The sequence below is a fragment of the Vidua macroura genome, chromosome 5, assembly GCF_024509145.1.
Source record: "Vidua macroura isolate BioBank_ID:100142 chromosome 5, ASM2450914v1, whole genome shotgun sequence".
Taxonomy (NCBI): domain Eukaryota; kingdom Metazoa; phylum Chordata; class Aves; order Passeriformes; family Viduidae; genus Vidua; species Vidua macroura.
The window spans coordinates 47,168,747-47,191,694 of record NC_071575.1 but is presented as its reverse complement, the minus strand read 5'-3'; the positions used below and the strand labels follow the sequence as shown (position 1 = coordinate 47,191,694).

Sequence of the window (22,948 nt, the reverse complement as noted above, 5' to 3'; positions counted from 1 at the left end):
ATATTAACAGATTTTGTAGCCTTAGGATATTGTTTTGAGATTTTGATTCTATGTTTCTATGAATGCTATGCTTACTGTAAAACAAGGGGAAGTAAGAAATTTAGAATAATTACTTCAGTGTAGAAGTATCACCATGTTGCCATGTGAGTGAAAGCCATCACCTCACACACGATCAAGTGTACCAGGTATAATCACAAATGAATTAGGCTTCCCAATGTAAAATCTAGAACAGCTATTCCTGTGAAAACATACTACTTCTTTTTAATCTTATTTTCTGTTTTTAATGAAGGATGGAGGGAAATCCTCCCAGAATTTCACTTGGTGAACTAATGAAAGACACAGTTTTAAATTACTGCTATCACCTGTTCTCTCAGTCTCATTCTCCATCCCCGGTACAGGCAAAAATATATTTCCCATTTTTTAGCAAGCTTGTGAGATTTCAGAATTGCTCTTTCTAAGGTTTGGGATGCAAACCAGACCTTTGGCTCTTCCCTGTCCTCATCAATTCTGCAGTCAGACCTGACTGATACCATTCAGTGATTTTAGCCAGTCCAAAAGTGAATAAGCAGACAGGAAAGGGTGAATGGGAGAACCTATTCCTTCCTATGATATCTTGGTTGGTTGCTCACTGACATATCCAGTGTAGTTCTCTGCTCTTTCAATGAGAAATTCTTCTGGAAGCCCAAAGAAATTTCTGATCAAAGCATTTTCGAAATTTGTTCAGTCCTAAAAATGAGTTTTCTCTTTGACAAATCTGGGGTGACAGAATGTTTTTAATAATTCCTAGCTAATTTGATTAATTTCTTCCCTAAAGGAAAACAATAGCATTCTTCTCAGAATTCTTGCAAAATATGTTTGTTTATATTTGTTTCAAGGCTGACTTGACTAAAGAGGTTGTAATTTTAGCAATTTAAGTAATTTGCTTAAAAACAGATACAAGGAAAACAAATCACAAATAAAAAATTTACTGGTTTAGCCCTTCTGGAACTACTTAAAATTGACTTTTCTAAGCAAATAAACTCCATTTAGGGAAAATTATTTCCTTAAATGGGAAGGAAGTGCAATCAATGTATTTTCACAAAATGTGGAGTTGAAGCTTAATTGTAAATTAATTTCCCTTGCATTTATTAATTATTTTCAAGTGCTTATAATATGAGTTTAAGCTCAAGTGCTGAAAACATAATATTTTTCCTCTTGGCTTATCTGAACAGGGGGAATTTGTCTCCTGTTTACTGTCACTCTTGCGACAAATGACTGATAGACATTATCAACAGCTTCTTGATAGCTTCAACACAAAGGAAGATCTGAGGGTGAGTAACAGAATTGTTTCCACTTACTTAGGCCTTTTTAATATCTTTTTTATTAATCTCCCTTTAAGATATCCCTGTGCTTTGATGAATCACTTCAGTATTTGAATGCAATGTGTTTTACAGATTAGCTAAGTATTGCACAGCTTTTCTTGGGAATTTGAGTCTACTCTCACAATGAGGCAAGGCTGTTACTGCTTCTACAATGACAGCAGAGAGAATATGGATGGAGGGAACTATAAATTTACTTTAAAACTTTAAAGCCATGAACTTATCCGCCAAACCTCTTTTTAAGGTTACGCTGCTCTTGTTTGATTCTTGCTGTCAGACAATTGGGAATTTTATATTTGGCCTATTATACTTGCTTTTTTTTTTTTTTTTTTTTTTTCATTCATTAAATAATGTATGGCAATAGCAAACATGCAGCTTGAGAAATGCATAATCAACTAACTTCATTTTTTTAGCTGTGCAGCACGTCCATTGGCAGGTGGATGTGTCAGACTTATATTGTCTGTCTGTTCATTTCAATCATAGAAAGGAGTAGCTGCGGAGGTCTTTTAAGGCAACTTCTACCAGTTTCATTAATTGAGTTATTGGGTTTGTGGAGTAAACCCAGTAACTCCACTGTTAAATTTTAAATTTAATTTTTAATTTTTAATTCCATTATGGAGGAGGGGCAGGATTAAAAAAACATATTGTTCAAGATTTCCTGCATAAATGTATACACTAAGATTTCTACTCTACTGGACCCTGGAAAGTTATATAGTATCAAATTTGATCCACACAAAAAATCTTGAGTAATCATTTATACACATTATTCAGCCAATAATCATGTCCTAATGTGATAATATATTTTAGGCATTACTCCTTAATTGCCATTTCATTTACTTAAATGCTGCCCTGGAAAGAGGAGTCTAGTCATGGTGCAACTTCATATGTACTTAAATTCCTGATAGCTGCTTAGAGCTGAAGAGATCATATCATTTGTGAGTGCCTTTTCTTTGAGTGAGGTGGTCATATAGAGCTTGACAGATAGGAAATGCTGTTAAGAAGTTATCATAAATCAAGACCACTACCTAGGAGTTGTATAGGGTGAATGATTTTTATATAAGCATACAGCATCTATTTTCACCTAGTACAGTTGCTATCCTTAGGCAATTTTTAGTAAATATTGTGGGACCTAGGCATTTTTTAGTGGAAATATTTTACCTTTAGTGTGAGTTCTGAACAGGTATTCCTAGAGGTTTAAGGCTTTATTTCTGTTTGATATATCTGTGAAATACGGTGTTGAGTTTATTCAGGCTTTTCTTCCTTCTAGAATATGAAAAATCTCTGGAATTAATGCTTGAATGGTGTTTGATTTAACACATTTAAATTCCCCCCACGCACATACCCTACTATTACGCAGAGACATATGGCAAGCAGCTGTAGCTGGTGCCATCAGCTATCACAACAGAGGTCTTAAGAACTCAAGTCCAGAGTTTATTTCCATTCAGATCTCATCGAATCAGCATCAGCTCAACCAGTGATTCAGTGGTAGTAGTCTGATCATCATCAATGCAGCATTCCTTCTCTTCTGAATCCTAAATAATATATTTTTTTCCCCTCACTTGGAAATATCAAATATCACTGAGAGCAAAGCAAGAGGGAAAGATGAGAGCTCGAGTGTGAGACCGACACTGCTGTTAATCATGAGGTGATTGTGTATGACTAGGCTATCTAAACCATCTTGCTACTTGCCTTTTTACTTTTCTGCTTTGATTGCTAAGTGTGGAATTTTCTTTGTTTTAAGATATCATAGGAAATGATATCAGTATGGTTCAATGAAAATTCAAAAGGTGTTAATATCAGTGATAAGATTTTTTTTTTCCCCTGAGATACTTTAGAAGCTAAAATAGTAGCCTCAGTTAGTCTAGTGGCTAGTTGGGATTTAAACTTCAGTGCATAACTAACATCAGCTTGCTCTATTTCTGACTACTCATTTTGTCCCTAGTCAGTAGTATCAAAGTGAGTTGGGTCTTCCTGAAGCCACATTATGAGATGCAGATCTGATAGCACGTTTCCAAGGGAAACCTTATTTATTAGAGAGTGTAACCTAGGCTTTTGAATTGCTTTGTGCTCTGCATTTTGCTTTACCTATCTCTGGTTATTATAACCATCTATACTAAATGATTAGACACTGGTACCACATGGCATTTCATCTTTCTTCCAGACTAATTCTTAAGGTGACTATGTCAGTACTTGCATGAATGTATGTTTGCACAGTGTTTGTGATACAGTTAAAAAATGACTTCTCCAATCAAAAATTCCCTCATGAAGGTACTTGCAAAGAAGGAAAGGTTTTGCAGTTCTCTCTCTTTTATAGCAGTCTATACCAAACTTACTAAAGGCTGTTTCCAGCTTGTTAAACAAAGAGAAGCAAAATGGAGACTTTGAAGAATGATATGTACACATGACATGTACACATATGACATGCATCTGAGTGATGCCTTAAACAAGTGATTGCTTATGGAAATATTCCCTCTATTTTGTAAATATATTTATCTTAAGTAATTGACATGGTTTTTTCACTTTAAGAGAGGTTTTTTTTCACTAAAGCAGAAGATAGGGAAAACATTTTATGTTTGAAAACATGTAAATGAAGTCTAAAAGAACTGACAGGGGTTTCACGGCTGAGTGGTAGAACCAGGCACTATACTTCACTCACTTTTTGAAACCCTGAATTTAACAAGATAGTAATTTTAAATGCTTCCTTTTATCTTTCAATATTATTTTAAAGGTATGCTCTTTTTGCTTACCACAAAATGCTTTCTACTCCTACTAAATATATTTTACAGTAATTTATAGAACAGAGGCAACTTTCTAGGTGGATATTTGCTGCTGTGGAAAATCTCAAATATAATTTATGACAAAAGATAACAGTGGAAGTTATGAATAGGAAGAGATCAGTGGGAAAGTGAATTCAAAAACTTAGCACAATGCATCTTTGACCACAGCAAGGTGGCTTTGATCAATATGTTTGGGGTTTTTAATTAATAGATTAAAAGAAGATAAAACAAGTAAGCACATATCAGAAGGCCTAGTTTTTATTCATTGGCAATGTACCCTACATAATGTGACAGAATAGAGATTTGATGAAGGAAAAGATATTTCATAGGGATAGGTGTAAATCTTACTAATTCTGTCATCCCTCTCTTTCAACTCTAGGTGCCTGAGCAGGGTAAGGTGGGTGCCAAACCATAACACTGAGTGGAGTTTATTCCACTGTTCTCTAATGGCCCCTGGGACACAGGCTGTGTGAGGTGACAAAGGCTGTAAGGAGAGACACTCTCCTGGGCATGGGGAGTGTCTAGTGGAGAAGCTCAGTTCTAGCCACCATCCTTCCCCTGCTCTGCAGGGACATCCACTAACATAAGGGACTTCCGAAAGGATGAATTTTGAGGCAGAGGGGTAGTTCTAAAGCCACTTATTTAGGTGGCTTCTGATGTAGATTAAGAAAGCAGTGGAGCAAAGAAGATCTGGGAAAGGAACTGGCCAAGGAATGGATGAGTTGCCCAGGAACTAACAGCTCACTGTGGAACAATCCTCTTTCTTATTGGCATTTGGCACTCTGGATGCTCTACAAAACCTTGATACCATGTAGTCTGATAATCCAACAGCATGAATCAAAGCAGTGGAACATCATGCAATTAGCTTCAAAGTGAACTGTTGACCCAAATGAAAATGCTTTATAGGTGTACCCCAAGAGATCCAATGAAGCCTCAGAGCGGGATGCAGCACTCCAGGTGGGAGGGAGGGCACTTTGTCTGCTCATGAGCAGCCTCTCATGCACCCCAAGTCCTTCTTGGCAGGGCTGCTCTGGATCTGTTCCTCCCCCAGCCGGGGGTGATACAGGGGTTGCCCTGTCCCAGCAGCAGCACCTTGCACTTGGTCCTGTTAAAACTCATGGCATTTCCACCAGCTTCCTTCTGGAGCTTGTCCAGGTCTCTCTGGATGGCATCCCATCGTTCGGGTGTGAAGTTATTTAAGTAGTGTGAATTAGTACTAAACATTTTAGTTTAGTACTAATTTAGTACTACTAAATAAGTACTACTAATTTAGTACTACTAATAAGATAATATCTTGTATTATATTACAAATAGGACTAGACCTTATCTACACTAAGTAGAAATATTAAGAAATGGTATTTAGGGTATGTAGAAGACAAAATTACTTCCTTTTTGTCTTTTAAGATAGAAGACATATGAGACATTAATTCTATCTGTACTGAGTCAACCAAATGTTAGCTCACTTATACTGCCGGCAAAAATGTTTTTTAAATGTTAAAATCTGTTACTAAATCTATGTTTCGCAGCTAATATTGCTACATTGATGACACAATTTTCTATTTTTTTCAGTGAAAATTAGAAATAATTAGCCTGGTATTAATGATTCAAAATTTAATGTCAGTGTCTACATTTGCTTTGTTTTAAAGTTTGCTTGGAATAAAAGATGTATTCTGATTCTAGCCTAGTTACCCAAAGAAATGAAGTACATATGATCTTCCTGACTGTTATTTTTAAGACTTTTGAACAAGTTATCTCAAAGGTACTATGTTTCCGCCTCGCACAGCCCTTGGGTTTTAAATCTTTATACCACTGCATGGTTTTATGGTTTCCCAATAACAGCCATTTGGCCTCTTTAGTTCTGCAGTCCACTCCTGAGATCACTAATGTCAGAAACATGAATTGTGTCTGGACCAAGATAAAAAGGGAATATGGAAGAATCTGGGATGTTATTGAACATGTGAAGTGATATGCAGCAATGTTCAAAGTATTGCCATGTTGTTGGGATTATGGCTCAGAGCTGTGGGATCACTCACAGGGGAGGGAGGTAACCTCTGCAAAATAAAAAGGCACTTAAATACCAGGTGCAAACCTACAGAGAAATGGCCTGGCATAACTGTGTTGTTCGTAGAGGTAGGTACTTGTTTATCTGTAAAGCTGGTCACCTGCATTCAAAGAGTATGTTATCTGCAGTATCATTTTTACTCTTTAATACAGATATTTTTTGGCATCTTGCACAGAAAACAGGTTGTCTCTTTTATGTAATCTTCTCTGGTGGGTGGGTGTGGGGGTCTCATCTGCCTTACCCAGTGCCTGTATTCGTCCCCCTTCACAGTGATTCTCTAATGAAAGACATCTGTTGTGCAATGCCTGTCATCTACACTTTGATAAATGCACTTGAGAATATATTTTGTTGTTCAAAATTATTTGTATCTTCATCTCATCTGTGTTTCGGTGTAACTCTACAAATGATGTGGGCAGAATGAATACGAAACATTTCAAGGTCACGTACTGCACTGATTCTGTTAGATGTGTTTATATCACTTGCCGCATGCTCTTCGTGTTGTCAACTGCTCGATTTTCATACTGAAAGAATACTGGCAGTACGGTACATGATCAAGATGGTTCCTTGTTATTAGTTTTATTTGTGAAAATAAAAACTGAAAAAAACCATGTGCTGAGAGGAATAGTTTCATTATTTATTAGAGAGTTACATGACACAGGAGATGATAATGCTAAAAGCTTTCAGGCAGTGCTTTCTACATTTCTACAAAGTAGCTCAGAGGTGTTGACTGGTTTTTCAGATCCAGCAAATGACGCAGAAAGTTAAGTGACCTGCACACAGCCAGCCAGCTGCACTACCACCTATGGGTCCTGGGCAACTCTACTGGAGTCACTGGTCTTTGTCAAGTCAGTGACAAAATTGTCCTTACACTCTATCTGCTGCTTTTAGAATGAATCTCAAAAGTGATGAAATCCTGGCATGATTAAAGAGATATTCTGAACTCTCTGGTGTTTGTAAAGTGCTTTTTTGATTTGCAAATTGTTCTCAGCGTTGCATTTGTTGAAGTGTATGGGTGGAAACCAAATGCATCTTTGACATTTCTTTTATGCATTGCTGTCAATCAAATGGCACATTATATTATTTTCATCATTTTAAGAAGAAAGGATTAAATCGCTATTTGAAAATTCTTGGGAAGTAATAAGAAAAAGCATTCAGAGGTTTGTCTATGGTGAAAATAAGTGCAATTGTGCTATTTCTACAATTATTTTTTTCCCTCTGATTACAACATTTTAAAGCTCACTCCTCTTTTTAAAGCAGCAAAGACATATGACTACTTCTTTTCCTTCCAAAGGATTTCCTGCTACAGATTTTCACAGTATTTCGGATACTAATACGACCAGAGATGTTCCCAAAAGACTGGACAGTGATGCGTTTGGTTGCAAACAAGTAAGGCATTTTTAATGTTATTAAAAAGTACAGGTAGTATGCACAGATCATGATAAAAATAAAGTTATATGATGTATGCAATAAAAATTCAATGTATTTTTAATAATGCTGGCTGCAGTTTTACTTTTCTTAATTTAAGATTTCAAATATCTGCACTTCTTTTATATCACAAATTTATGATATAATCTGTACTTCTTTCTGTTCTCAAATTTAGACAGCAAATATAACTGGAAACCCAGAAACACTTTTACAGAATAAAGCTGCAAAGCATCAACAGCTTTGTTTTCCAAGTAACAAATGACAAGTCTCTAAGGAACTTCTTTTCAAATCTGTTTCTTGAAATTCTGAGTTGGTAAAGATCTGTTTGCTCTCAAGAAAAAATTATCAACTGTAATATTGTTAAAGATGCTTTTGCATGTTTTTTCATTTAGTGTTTGTCAGAAAGGTCACAAAAATCACAGATCGGGAAGTGAGGTACAGCACAAGGCAACAGTCATGAAAGGCACTAAGCACTGCTTAGTGAGGTTTTCAGATGAAACGTGCCCATCAGCTATTCTTTCTCTGCTCAGGCCTTATTTTTAAAGAAACGGGTTCTCAGCATTTCTAAGAAGTAATTACAACGGGTCTGAAACAATATATTAAGTTTTATTTCACCTCTATCACCACCTACCCTTTTTTCAGTCTTAGCTTTAGATCAGATAACCCAGCTGAACAATCAGCACAGTTTTACAAACATCAGTGTCAGCAGAGGAGGGGCATTGTGTTGGGCAGACCTAGGAATCCAGAATGAAGGATTGACTTAAACTTTCATGACACATATTGTAATGCCTGATTGAAATTCAGTTTTAGTCTGCATTGTGCCTTCTGGCTTCAAGGAGAATTTAAATTTGTGGTGCTGTACATAATCCTAGTAGCAATGTTATTGGTACAATTAAATTTAACAACACTTGGGTTTATGATCTGTATTTGTTATGTGTGTCTATGGATATGCAAGCATAATAGTACTTGTTCAAACTTTGTAATTACTTGAAACAATTTTTTGTTCATTTTTATTACCTCAGTGCTGCTAATATTTTCAAGTTTGAATTCCAGAAAAAAAAGTTACTAATTAAAGAACAGATATGATTGTTTGTTTCTGTGTACGATATTAAATAAGGTATGACTGATACCAGCCTGCATCTGGTAATTATGCTTAAGATATAAACAGTGAAACACAAGAAAGAAGGAAAAAAAGTAGGAAATTTTAGACAAAGTAAATAATCTAAGAAATGTTTATATATTCCAGTAACAGCTGGCTTGGCAGATGGTTTTGCAACAGCTGACATGTACAGAACTAAGGTTTAGGAATGACCTTGGCACGTGTTACATTGCTGGTGATATTCAGATGATACCAAGTTCTGCAAAAAGAGCGCTTTTCTTCTCCAGTATTTCAGTAACCATCACACATCTCCCTTTATTAATCCATATCATGTTGTTTCTGACCATGTAGGAGGTGAGTCTATGCCCAGTTTTGTCAGGCAAAGAAGATAGGCAGAAGCTGACAATAATTGCTGGTGGGGATTGGCCACGAGGAGCTCATCAGACCAGCTAATTGATCCTGATAACACAATTGCATAAGCACTTTTGCCCACTATAGCAAGTGGGCTATAAGCACATCTTTACCAATTCAGCTTTCAATAACTGCTTGGCTAAGAATTTGTTCCTGTGTGGACGAAGTGCTACTTTGCTGTGAAATGGTGTATTTAAATGTGTGCTGAAGGCTGAAGCCTCATTATTCCTATGTTCCTATTCTGTTCCTTTTTAAGGCAGCAGAAAGGAAACTCTGCTTCTGCCCTCTCATCAGCTTCAGAAAAGTAGTTTTTCCCGAGCTGTTTCTGAATAGAAACTTCTTCCCTTACCTCATGTACCTCACTGCAGGGGCAGTGACTGCTTCCTCAAGGTGTTCAAAAGCACAGAGTAGTAGCTTTGCTAGAATTGTTCCAGCCCAAAATCTTTAAGTGCAAAAAAAAAAAAAAAAAAAAAAAAAAAGCCTGGAGGCAGGATGCGAAATTAAGGCACTGCCTGCCCCACAGAGAGGAGTGAGCTGTTCTTCCTGAGCTTCACTTCATCAGCCAGAGCACTTCCAGGGATCTGAGACGCTTAGAACTGAAGGCAAAACTTCTTGAACTCTCTGCTCCATTCATGTCTAAAAGAAAAAGCTAGAAGGTCTAGCCCATCTTTTTAAGAGCAGAATTAAGTGGTCCAATAACAGTCTGGGTATTTCAAACTTCTGCTTCCCAGGAATAAACCAGGTGCTCTGTTTCCTATATCCCATGGCTGCCTTCTGATCTGTCTGGCCTTTCACTTGTGAGACTGTAGCTCACCTGAAGGCAGTGTGTGTGTTGTCACACCACCCATCACTGCCATCACACCAACAGCAGCACTGGTTTTCTCCCTGTCCCTAAACTGATATAAGAATTCAAACTGTCTGATATTTAAAGGAAGAGAGAGTTAGCCTGTCTGGGCCTAGGGAAGAAATAAGTTTTAGCAAGGATATATTCAAGGAATAAGCTTTTCCTGGGGAAGAAAATACTTTTTTTCCCCCTCTTATTTATGTATGCAAACTAGAATTGCCTGAAATATTTCTAAGTCTTAAAATGCCATAATTCTTACAATATACAATATTTTGTATATTGTATTTTGTATGTTTTATAAAAATATACAAAATAAAAATATCACTGCCCCCTGGCTCCTAGGGGTTTTTCTTCTTTCTAGTTGCAATGTTTTCAGTAATTATGTAGCATCTGATACTTGGATGCTGTCTGTGAAATTTAAAAAACCCACCAAAACCAGAAGATACTATGAGCTTAAGAAGTCAAATCTGTAACTGTCCAGAAACGAAGATGTTTCATGATGACACATGTATGATCTATAGTTCTGAGTGTTCTGATGCCCAACGTGTGAAAGTATTAATGTGTGAAAGTATTAATTGATTTCTAAAATTTGAGAAATAAGGTAATATTTAAAAAGGCAAATTTAGCACTAAAGCAGAGAAATGGATTTTTTGAATTGTACTTTGTAATGGAAAAAGAACATGCAAAAACATCCTTAGCTTCTAACAGTTGAGCAAAAAGACAGAAATAACTCTGTTTAAACCTTCATAACCCTGTAATATCTGAGCTAATCAGCTCAGGAAGGCAGGAAAGCAAAATAATTACTTATGGTTATTTAATATTTCTAACATGGATTTTACTACTGAGTGACAAATATGGCTTTATGTTTACTATGGAAAATATTATTTTAATTTCTTTCATTCTAGAAGTAGACTTTCTTTCTACATCAACTAGATAGTATCTAGCTTCTATTTGTAACTGCAGAGGAGCACCACATAATATAAGATGATGTCTGAATCAGCTGCCTAGTGCCAGAGAGATGTACTAAATTTTATAGCAAAATATGCCTGACTAAAATTGAAGCTTCTGGAGAAGACCTTCACAGTTTCAACTGGAAATCACTGTATAATGGTCACTGGCTTCAGTTACCTTAAGGTTAGGGGAAGAATGACTTGTCTAATACTTTATTTGCCTGGCATCTTTTGAAAACAGTTAACAGACTCAGGTATGTCATGTTATTAACAGTTGAGGAGGGACTTGGAAAGTAAAGGAGCTTCAACCTAGTTGCTGAGCCAGTCTTTGATATTCATAATGCCTATGTGTCATTGAACAAAGAACTAATTTTCTGCTGGTCTTGGCATACAAGAAGCTTTAATTTTCAAGATCTCTGTGTAATTAACTATGTATAGCCTTTCAGCATTCTGCTTAATGGTAGAGATGCTAGGTCATCCAACCGTCAATTTGAATGATATAAACAGACAAATAGATGTACAAATAGTATTATTTATGGTAAAATAATTGATCTGTAAAGTAAGGTTTATATAATATGTTGCTTACACTGAAATTTCAAATGTATCCACTGACAGCTGGGCATAAGGACTTTAAGCAGTGAATCCTTTTGGTTATAAAATTCAGTAATGGCTGAATTATTATTATTATTCCTATTATTATTATAAAAGTAACTTTAATGGAATACACAGCAAGTGAAGGTATCAAATCAGCATTAGTGCCATCATAATGGCTGCTCTAAAGAATCCCGTTAGCTCCCATGGTGTGGGTGTCTGAGACTCCTACAATGAACAAAAATTCTTGCTTTTATGTAATACATAGTGTTGCTAACAAATTTTTGCTTTTATGTAATGCAAAATGTTGCTAGCAACTAAGCCTGGCATTCAGTCCTTCACAAAAAAAAATTATACATAGGCATGCATATATAAATAAGCTCATAAACGTATAACAATAGATACGTACACATAAGCATGATTCAAGGTTTATTTCAATTCTTTATGAAATATGAAAGAATTTTTTTTTCTGTTTGAATACCTCTGTCCTTGGGATTATTTCACTCTGAAATAGCAAAGAATGGAATGAGAAGGTGATGTTATACATTTGTCCTATATCAGCATGGAAAAGGAAAGCTTTCATTTTCTGTCACTGGCTGTCCAGGCAAAAGCCAAGTTGCCAGAGCATAGCCCAGGCAGTAAACAGTTGTTGAACTTCTGGATTTTTCAAACAGCTTATTGCAGAAAGATTTGCTCTGAAAATTTGATGGAAAAGCCATTCCATCAACAATGGCCTTACCAGACACTGGGTTAGCATCCTGTGTATGAGTCCAGAATAACTTAGTGGCTAAAAGTAGAGGGTTTTCTCCTGTAAAACAGGCATTCTGAACAAATATGTGGCAGGTGGTAAGAGGAAGAAAAGCAAGTCTTGTCACAAACTCAGTAGTTTATAGTTTGATACTCAGATGGATTTCAAATGAATGTTGTTGTTGTTTGGCTATCACTGGCTATCACTGGCTGGGAATCAACTTGGAATGTGAGTACAGTACTGAATCAGGCAGCTGTCCTCTGGCTGCTGCCTCTGCTTTGTGCATTTTTGCTTTTTTTTTTTGTATATGAGCATCCTCACCCTTAACTTGTTTTCTGTTCTACCTGATTTTAGGTTGTTGTAGATTCAGAATAACAGATGGTGGGTCAAAAACAATGTCTTCAACCTTGTGAGTTGCATCTGGTGTTTTGAGAGTTTTTTTTATCTACAACATACCCTCTCATGTTAGAGACCCACATTTTATCAACTAATCCATATCATTTCTTTGGCTTATCAAATAAATGAAACCTAAGTTCCCTGCAGGAAGAAATACTTGCATTGCAATTATTCTGTTATCTCAGGAAAATTCTTAAAAAAAATATTTGAAAAGTTGCATTTGTCTACTTTATTCACTTCATAAGAATTGAAGCAGATCTTTCTTTTCAGTTTCACCTGCCATGGAAGAAATGTAGCAAGAAAGGAATTGTCTCAGACATAAATAGAACTATGTCATGTAAACTTGGCAGTATGGTTATGGATCTTGTGGAATTTTCTCTTGAGTGCAGTTTTCAGGGATTTATTACTTTAGACTTAGATGGAAGTTTCATAAATTCTGATAAACTGACTTTTTCTACCAGAATGTTTTCCTAAAATATGCAAACTATTTCCATTCTGTGAAGCATATGAACCTTGAATTAAATCATGCACAACAAGAAGAATGACAGGGCTCTTTTCTTATCCATGCCTTGATTATTACCTTTCCTTATACTGCATTTTATTAACATTTCACTTTGTCTTCCATGCTGCAACAGCAAGTGCTGTACACAGGCTGTAACTCTCCATTGGTGAAAAAGTGGGGTTAACTTACTGATGAGTGGATGGAACACTACTTGGACAGAGAAGTTACAGTGTAATCCTTGAGAAAATAATATGTATGAAAATACAGTTGAGCAATGGAATAGGAATAAATGAAACTTGAGACTCAAGCACTGTTCTAAAAACAGTCTCAGAACTGGCTGTTATGAGTGTTCAGGCACATCAAACAAGAAGGTAGAGTTTGGCAGGGGTAGTAATTTTAAAAGTAGAAGGATGGAAGCAAATATTTGAACTACTAATATGTTAAATTGTAGATAGCCAATTTTTATTTATAATTGTGAAAACTGTCCAAAGTGCTGGAAGAAAAATATAGTTTATATCCTAGGTGGGTTGGCTAACATTTAATTCTCCAGTGTTGTAAAAATGAAAACTATTGTAACCTTGAAATATATATATTGCTGTTATTATTCTTAACAATCTTTTTGTCTTGAATACGTTGCAAAAAAAATAGTAAAAAAAATGAAGTCCAAAATATAGAAAGGGAAACATATTTTAGTGTTGTAGCAACATGCTGGTCAAGAACTATGTTCAAAGAACTAAATGTATTAATAATAGACAGATGGTAATTAAATGAAATGTGTAGATACAACCTTTTTTCTGAGAAGATCTTTAAACAGTTGATTGTTGTAAAATACATAACACCAAAAAGATCATTCTGTGTTTATCTTTTTTTCTCTCCATAAGTATTCACTTCTGACTATTTTCAAAAATAAGTTAATGCTTTACAGGGATTTCTAGTTTGACTAAATATGTTGGCAGACAAGAGTGCTGAAGAGGTTAGTTTAAGGTTTGAACCACTGAAATTAGGTGTATTTAAATTATCTCAAAAGATGTTCTATTTCTGTATGTTACCAAAGTTGGTTGCTACAATAAACAAAGCCATCATTGACCTCTTGTGACAACAACTGTGAGAGGATCTTGGTCGTATATATTTATTTAGGATAAATTATTATAATTCATGCAAGTGTAAATGCAGTGTAATGTATGACTTTTTACAACACACAGCATAGAGATCTTTTGAAGCAGATCCTTCTCTCAGAGCTCATGCAGTTTCGCATTTATCTGTTGTCATTACAAAGATTTTTTATCCATAGGGATGTCAAGGTTGAATATTGGCATTTACTAGATATTTTATATTTATCATCTATATGCACATATTTTCAATACCAAGAAAGCTGAAAACGAATTGTACAACTGTGTATATTAATACGATTAAGATAAGATGTGTAATAAATCTGAAATCATAATTATTTTCAGAACAAAGTTTATGATTGGTCTTGATCAATTATATTCTATATAGAATGTCTATTTTCAGTACTTGTTCTTTCAGCACTCTTTGTTATCTTAATGGGCATGTTTTCTGTCAATAGATGTTAGGTATTTATATGGTGTGTTGAAAATGTATTATTTAATGCCACCAGACACATTACGTCTATTTCTTCACTGGAAAATTGTCCTGCTTTGAGTATTAAATATGAATTTCCACTCAATGAAAACTCCTGTCTTTTTCATTCTTTTCTTCCCAGTGTGATCATTACTACAGTCTTGTACCTTTCTGATGCCCTTCGTAAAAACTTCTTAAATGAAAACTTTGATTACAAGGTAGGGAAAAAAATAGATGCAGTAGCTCCTACATCATTCTGTGGCTTGGTGGTTATTAAACTTAGCTCCAGCATCTAAATAGCTAGAATATGTACAAAATCAGCAATTTCAAGTGCTCAGAGGCATTTTTTTTCTTAAATACAGGGCTATCCTAAAAATGAGTGCTGTGAGGATTTTTAATTTCATCTTATTTTTCATTTTATTATTTGAGCCTCTTTGTTAGACTGCTTATTTGGGATTTTTGCGTAGCAGTTTCTTGGATCATAAAAACTAATGAAATTATTTAGCTTGGTTTTTCAGTTATTGCAGAAAGAAAAAGTATTTCATTTTTTTAATCAATGCAGATTTATATAAAATGCAGATTTATATTTTTGTAATTTCTCTCAGACCAATTAACATGCTGCATAGTTTAAATTATAAAATTATGACACTTCATGGTGAATGTAGTTAAATATGTTAGTACATACCTCATATAGTGAGATACTGCATTTATAATAAATTGTGAATACAGATTATGCTTTTAGGATTCAGAGGAGAAGATCTAGGAATGTGTCTGAAAAGACACATTTCCATGGAAACAAACCTGAATGAATATTCTGCCCAACCAAGAGATGTTAGTCCAACTGCTGCATCATGAAAAGTGCAGAATGTCCTTCCTAGAGAAGACCCTGAGTTCCTGTTGACTTCCAGCAGGGTTGTGGATGCTTCTCTGAAAATCCAGACTTAGATAAATTGGCAGGAATGCAAATTTATCTACTTAACTGAACATGAGGAAATCTCTTCTTTATGAATTTATGCAAGTTCAGAGGCTAAAACTGATAAAAGTTTTCTATAGACAAGGCCTTTTTGTCCCTTAGACTTCATTAGCAATGTTATCACTGTCCTGCTGAACTGCAGGGTGTGAAATAGGGCTCCCTCTAGACTTCCAGTCATGGAGCATCTATAATTGGGTTATAATAATTAGTATTTCACTTTAATTTTGTCTCCAAGTCTTCTAAGTAGCATATTCAATATCTAATTCATAAAGCATGAGCACAAAGCATCTGTATATTTGCAATATCTTAACAAAACCTGGCTTTAGTTTCGTCCAGTGAAGGCTGCAGCAAGTGAGACTTGCAAACAGTATATAGAGTGATGGACAGAGAATGTCAGTCCTGTTATGTGATAGCTTTTGAGGTGTCAGAATTTTTTGGGTTTTGGACTTAAAGGCATAAATTCTGTAGTTTTCTGTTTCAATATATCCAAAAGAAACTTTCCAAAAGTAAGGCTTTTTGATTTGGAGGGATGAAAAAACCCAATCTGTAACTTTGAAACTTTTGCATTTTGAGATATAGGATATGTAGATAGATGTATTTCTGCCAAACATCTTGGGGTTGGTGAAAAGTATATTTTGAGTCACAGAAATTTAGTCTAAAGCAGGTTGAGTAATTCATCAGTTGAGACTGAAACAAGGGCTGCGATTTGAAATTTTGCATCTTGAGCAATCATAAATTGTACTGAGAAAATGAAATAACCACATGCCATATGCTTATTGTAGATATGGGATTCCTACTTTTTTCTTGCTGTCATTTTTATAAACCAGTTATGTCTGCAACTGGAGATGTTCACACCTTCCAAGAAGAAAAAGGTTTTAGAAAAGTAAGTATTGCTATCAGCTTGTAGAAAACTGTAATAGATTTAAAATTTCTCAAAATGCAAGCCATTGGAGGTTGCAAAAGTACCCACCAAAAGAAAAACAGAACAGTATGTACACTGACTAGATCAAGAATTGGTTCTGGCCCTTTGTACAGGTATTCAGTGCCAATAACTTCATATAAGTGTATGTAAATAACTTCATATGAGTGCCTAAACTGGTTCACACACTGGGAGCAAAAGAACCATTCATTGCTAGTGAATGCTTAAGTCAACTCAGACTTGTTCAGGAGTTTCTGCCAGGCACTGCAGTATTGTCTGTATGAATTAATTGTATTTCTTTAAGCTAGAGCAAAACTATTTGCTCTCAGAGAGTGAACTGGAGCATGTTATGGCAAAAAATAGGTTTTGCTTCACAGCTGTGTTACTGATGTGTAGAATTTTGACAATATTTAAAAAAAAACCACTGGGTTTAGGAATCCAGTTTTAGCTGGGTACAATCAAAAGAGCAAAACACTTGGGAGAAACCAGCACTTTCAAGGTTTTTTTTTTTTTAGACTACAAATGAGGCATTTCATTTAATAATGTCACAGAATGGCATATGAACTTGAATTTCTTAAATTATCTTTCGCTTTCTTGCCTTATTTTTTAATACACTGCAGATATGGTGACATGCGGGTAACAATGGGATGTGAAATCTTCAGCATGTGGCAAAATTTAGGTAAGTGATTAAACACATCATCAATAACTCATAAAATGAAAGCAAATTTTTAGTTCTTTGCCTATTACATATACTTCCAGTGATAGATGAGTTGTTGATAATTATGTTCAAGACATGAAGTCTTGATTCAAGTTTAGGAAAAAGTTTGTCATCTATAATTTTCTTATTTATCGCTAAGCTCAGCTTTCTGTGTCTTGATACTGTAGCTGCCTCATCCTCTTTTCTTCACTGACAACCAAGAAAATGCCATCAGAGAAAATAAAGAAAGTACTACTTCTTTTGGGCAGAATTATTATGCATTGAAATATACTTAGGTTCTTATTTTTAGTCCTGTTGTCAAATTGTTTAAGGACAAGACATGTCTTAATTCTGGAGGTCTCCTGAGATCCTGGATTTGCATCAAGTCTTCTCTGAAGTCTTAGTTGCACTAAAATATAAAGACATAAACAAGTCAGTGACTAATGTATAAATGAGACTTTGGACAACATAGAAAAAGTACATGCTTGAATATAAACTTTGGAACGCATTTATATTTTTGAGCAATAATTGTGCAAACTGTTTGAAATTATGAGTGTCAGAGAAATGCAGTTGAACGTTGTTTGGGAAAAAAATAAGAAGTGAGTAGAAGATTTGGACACTATGTTTGTCATCTTTATATTTTAGTTATTCAATATTCACTTCATCAGAGGGCTTATTACAGATACAGCAACCATCATCAGTGATTTCTGAGATACTGTAATTTCAGTTCTATCAATCTTTTCCCCAACAAGATATGTAATTGCAAAAAACTGGTCTTTCAACTCAACTTGTACTAAAAGACATGTTCAAAATAAGAAATATTTTCTTATTAGTATCTTGTTAACATCTGAAAAGTAGCATATTTTACTTATTTGCAATATTTAGTATTGCTGACTCACTAAGACATTACATGGATACATGATGGGTATTTCAGAACTGGTATATCAAGGATATGCTCCCAGGTCTCATCTCATTCCTGCATTTACACCTTAGTGTGCATCACCTCCCCACTCATGTTGTTCTCTGCTCAACAGAACCTTAGGATGCAGGCAAATTATGCCTTTCAGTAAGGGTGAGTTTTTAGGACACAATATGGAGCTTATCTGGTAATATGTCCAAGTGCTAGGATATTTATTTCAATTGGTGTTATGCTGGTCAGCATTTTACAGTTCTTGGAGCAGTAAGAGTCATTGTCTCCTAAGCCTTGATCCTTGTGCAGTCACCTTGCTTTCATAGGGATAAGCATTCTAGGATGTTTCCAGAAAAGGGAGTTCTTGTTTTCCTTTGTACAAACTCAAACACTGAACACAGCAGCAAGCAGGGGTGCATGCCCCTGGAATATCCAGAGGTAGGCTGGACGTAAATAAATTCCTAGCTTGGAAAATCAATGCATCCTGATTAATAATCCCTTCATTTTGAGGTTATCAGAAGTCTTACTTGTGGAAAACTGAAACTGAATGGTCAGTGTTTACTGTATGTCATTTCTGCCATTTCTAGCTTTCCTGACAAGGACTTAATTTTTTTTTTAAGTGGAATGTGGTGAGATAATAGGTGTTTTAGAACTGATTTTAAAGCAAGTTGTTTTGAGAACAGCTGTGTCACATTTTCATTTTCCTGCAATTCAAACACGTATTTCCATTTCTATGCTTGCAAAACTAAAGATAGGTAAAAATCAAAGTACTTACCTCTTTTTGATGAGCACAGAATATTAGACAGTTAGCCATTTTGTAAACACCAGGATGTAGAGCTTAGAAACCAAATTATTCCTGTGAAATATAAATGAAATGCAGAGAGAGTGCTTTGTCTGTCTTTGTTATCTTGCTGGAGGATTAACTTCAGATACAGCTAACCCACTGTCACTTCTGAACTCAGTAGTGCATAATAAAATCTGATAAATTATGTTGGCCTTATATTCTTCATTTGTCTATAGCTTTCATTTTTTGGGCTTAAGAAATAACCCGTGATGTGTGATTAAAAAAAAAAAAAAACAAAAAACAATAGGCATTTAAAATGCTCTTTTTTCATTCTTCAGACAGCATTTGGATTGCTTGATAACTCACAGGACACCCAATTCACATTTGAGTTTATGTTCATTTTCATTTTAGGGGAACACAAGCTTCACTTTATTCCAGCATTGATTGGCCCTTTCCTGGAAGTGACCTTGATCCCTCAGCCAGACCTGAGGAATGTAATGATTCCTATTTTCCATGACATGATGGATTGGGAGCAAAGACGAAGTGGCAACTTTAAACAGGTACTTTGTGTGAAGCTGTTTATAAAACAAGACTGAATATAAAGCACTCCATAGAGTCCTAGTGGACTTGAACCTGGAGTTCTGTTGGTGGTTCACGGTGGAGAAGATACCCACAACTCTGCCTGTTGAAGAGGGATTACAAGGGCTTTCCCTTTTTTCTCTTTGCAGGGCTAGTAAGATTCTCCAATTAATACTATCATGTTAGTTATGTGAGATGAGGAATAAAATCCATGGCCTGCTGAAGTGAAGAACAAAACTTGAGTTGTTTTCCACAAGGTTGTTGGGGTGGATTTTCACCTCTGCTTTACAGTGGTGCAGACTGCTGGTTAGATAGGATTCAACCAGCTTCCATTCTGGTTTCTATGGAAAAAGATCAGATGTTCTTTAGTAAAGATCCAAGTATTCTTGTTGCTCAAACACATTCTTAATGGGCTAGGAAGGAACGACCAAGAATGCCATCTGCTCCCTCAGCTCCCACTCAGTTCTTTCAGACTGCCTCAAACCATTCTCAGTGCCCTCCTTCCTGCTGCTTCAAAATGAAGGAAAGTAGAAGTATTTTAATTACTCCCAGGCAATCATAATGCTTAGGGTGGGAGCTGCATCTAAAACACAAACCAAACTATTAAAAACAAGAGTAATGCAGTTGATGTAAGTAGGCAGCTTTTCACTATCAGTATATAAGCTTATTGTTAAAAATTACTACAGAAATGTTAACAAGGAGTGAGGAGGAAGAAAATCCACTTGTTCTGCTACTCTGTCTTTTCAGCTTGGTTTTAAGTGTAAATTGTAATAGATTTATTCTGTAATAAAATAATTACAACAGCTTGGTTTCTCCCTGAGATTTATGATTGTTAATATATTACTGATAAAAAGGGGGTTTGAAATATAAATACACAGTGTAGCATCACCTCTATATTTTTTTATAATCAATGCACTTAAAAACATGCATTGGAGGAATCATTAGCCATCAGATTTTCTTAACCACCAAGTTTTTTTGATAGCTAATATGTAAGTCCAGGAAATTTGCTTCCTAATGAAATACACTGGCAGGTAAGAGTGTTGGGAGAGTCTGAGCTCCCAAGTATTCTGAACAGTGCAGACATTTATGTATATTAAATTATAAAGAATGGGGTGCAGGTAGGAGAAGATTATATTTTTATTTCAGTCTAAGAAAATAGCTTATGCTTACAGCCTTGCAATGAGAATTCAGGCAATTTATCTGGGCTCTGTGCTTTTCCTCTGACTCCATAAATAGATAGCTGCCTTAGCAGCAGCAAATGCTACTCAGCCTGTAGTTTTAAAGTCACGTTGCTCAATTTAAATTAGCTTCCTCCCTCCCTCCAAAAAAAAAAAAAAAAACACCACCAAAAAAAAAAAAAAAAGAAAGCCCTACAAACCTTGGGAATTATAACAGCCTCAAAAAGATGAGGTGACTTATCACATGATTGACCAATAATTCTAAAATATGCATTTAGCAAAGTCTCTTACATAAAACCAGATCTTCCCCTCCGTTTTCTCTGATCTCATTAAAGGAAAAAGAATCTGTTTACACCACACTTATATGTTGCAGGTGGAAGCAAAGCTGATTGACAAATTGGACAGCCTAATGTCAGAAGGTAAAGGTGATGAAACATACCGAGAGCTCTTCAACAGTATGTGAGTAATATGTTTATCTTATAATTCCTTGAGTTCAATTGGTTGTATCAGATGCTAATGTCTTTGTAGAGAAGTAATGTTTAAACCAGTTGTGATGCTAATTTTTTCTTTTTATTTTTTTTGTTTCCTTAAAATCTGAAGAATAAAATGTTTCATGGTGTTGTATAGCATCTGTAAAGTCTGGCAGTACTTCTTGCATACAGCTATAATTGGGAAAGGATAAATCTGTTATATCACAGAACATTCTCTTTCTCTACCTACTAATTTTAAAATCAGAAAAGCAAGAAATGCTTCATAATTACATACGGTGCAGGTAGAACTCAGATGGAGCATTTTGAAAAGAAGGCATGACAATTCAACAAAGCATTTAATAAGTGATTTTCTATTGCTACAAACTTGTACTCCTCTGAGTAATGTCACTTGCTGATTTCCTGTTTGATGTAAACAATTGTGTTTATTCAGATAAGATTATTTGTTTCAAATTTTTTTGGTAAATTACTGGCTAAGCTTTTAGTGCTTTTTAATAAATGGCACGTCACTTAAATCTAATAGGAAAAGCTAATGATAATGCTGAAGTCCCTAAAGTTGTGCATAAATTTTTCCACTGATTGAAAGAAATGATTGTCACAGAGTACAAGTGCAAAATAACTCACTGGACTCTGTTTCTGTTGTTCCTCAGAGCTCAATTTCACCAAAGTAAAAGATTTCTCTTATTTCTGATGTGTTTATTTTAGTAGGAGATGTATTGTTCTTCTTCAGGATTCCAAGCTGCTGTGTTTTCTTCAGTTCTACTGAATGCATTTTTTTTTCTTCTTTATATAGTTTCTTAATCATTCTTTCTTCTTTAAGTATTATTTTTAGCTATCTTGTCTTTGGTTAAAAAACAAGAGTCAGGTCTTGGAGTCTGAAAATAGCAAACACTTATTAATCTGTAATTGTATTGAGTTTAAAAAAATAGAGTTTTTAAATATTTATTGTGTAGAGAAGCAAAGGTAAAAAATAGGCAGAATAGTATGGAATTGAATGAATAATAGTGAACAGCAGTACAGTATGCTAAAGCAGAACTTTCCTGTAATTATTCATGACATTTTCATAATCTCAGTTAAGATAATAAAAGGTAAGATGTTTTCAATATTTTAGTAATACAAATTCTAACCATAAAATTAAGTCATTTAAGGAAAAGCTCCAGTTATAAAATGAAGCCTATGTAAAATACATCAGTGTGTCTATCACTGAAATAACTTAAAGTTCTATAAGAAACATACCGGTATCAAATACAGTTCCTAATTTTTTTATGGTTTTGAGTTAGATTTCAACTGGGGAATGTAAAACATGATACAGTGAAAAATGCTGAGAGCCTTTATCAATCTAAATGCCGAAAACATAGTCATGGCAATTTAAATTGCAAAATGTCTCACAGCATCAGTATACTTGTGGTTTCTGTCATGGTATAACAGAAGTTAAATCTAAACTCTGGGAAATTTCAGAGTAAGTGTTCAAGTTCACTCCCAGCTAATAAAAAAGGTAGTATTTATGATTAGGTTTTTTTACTTTGATTATGTGTATGCATTACCACCTCTCAGGAGGAGAGCCTGTAGAAGATACTAATCTGGAATGGAGGATGACATATTGTTGTAGGGTATGTGAAGAAAAATGATGAAAATCAGATGGACAGTTTGGGGAGTTGACTGCAAGAGACAGGGTT

General features: G+C 35.2%; 1 protein-coding gene across 1 annotated transcript in view; it reads left to right on the top strand.

Moving 5' to 3' along the window:
- The window catches only part of DOCK4 (dedicator of cytokinesis 4), a 218,492-nt gene that overhangs the window by 159,684 nt on the left and 35,860 nt on the right, over positions 1-22,948 (top strand). The window contains exons 26-32 of the mRNA XM_053977046.1: positions 1,212-1,310; positions 7,489-7,583; positions 14,887-14,962; positions 16,500-16,600; positions 17,257-17,315; positions 19,439-19,587; positions 21,158-21,243. Of these exons, the coding sequence (XP_053833021.1) occupies positions 1,212-1,310; positions 7,489-7,583; positions 14,887-14,962; positions 16,500-16,600; positions 17,257-17,315; positions 19,439-19,587; positions 21,158-21,243 (665 nt within the window). The remainder of the gene's footprint in view (positions 1-1,211; positions 1,311-7,488; positions 7,584-14,886; positions 14,963-16,499; positions 16,601-17,256; positions 17,316-19,438; positions 19,588-21,157; positions 21,244-22,948) is intronic.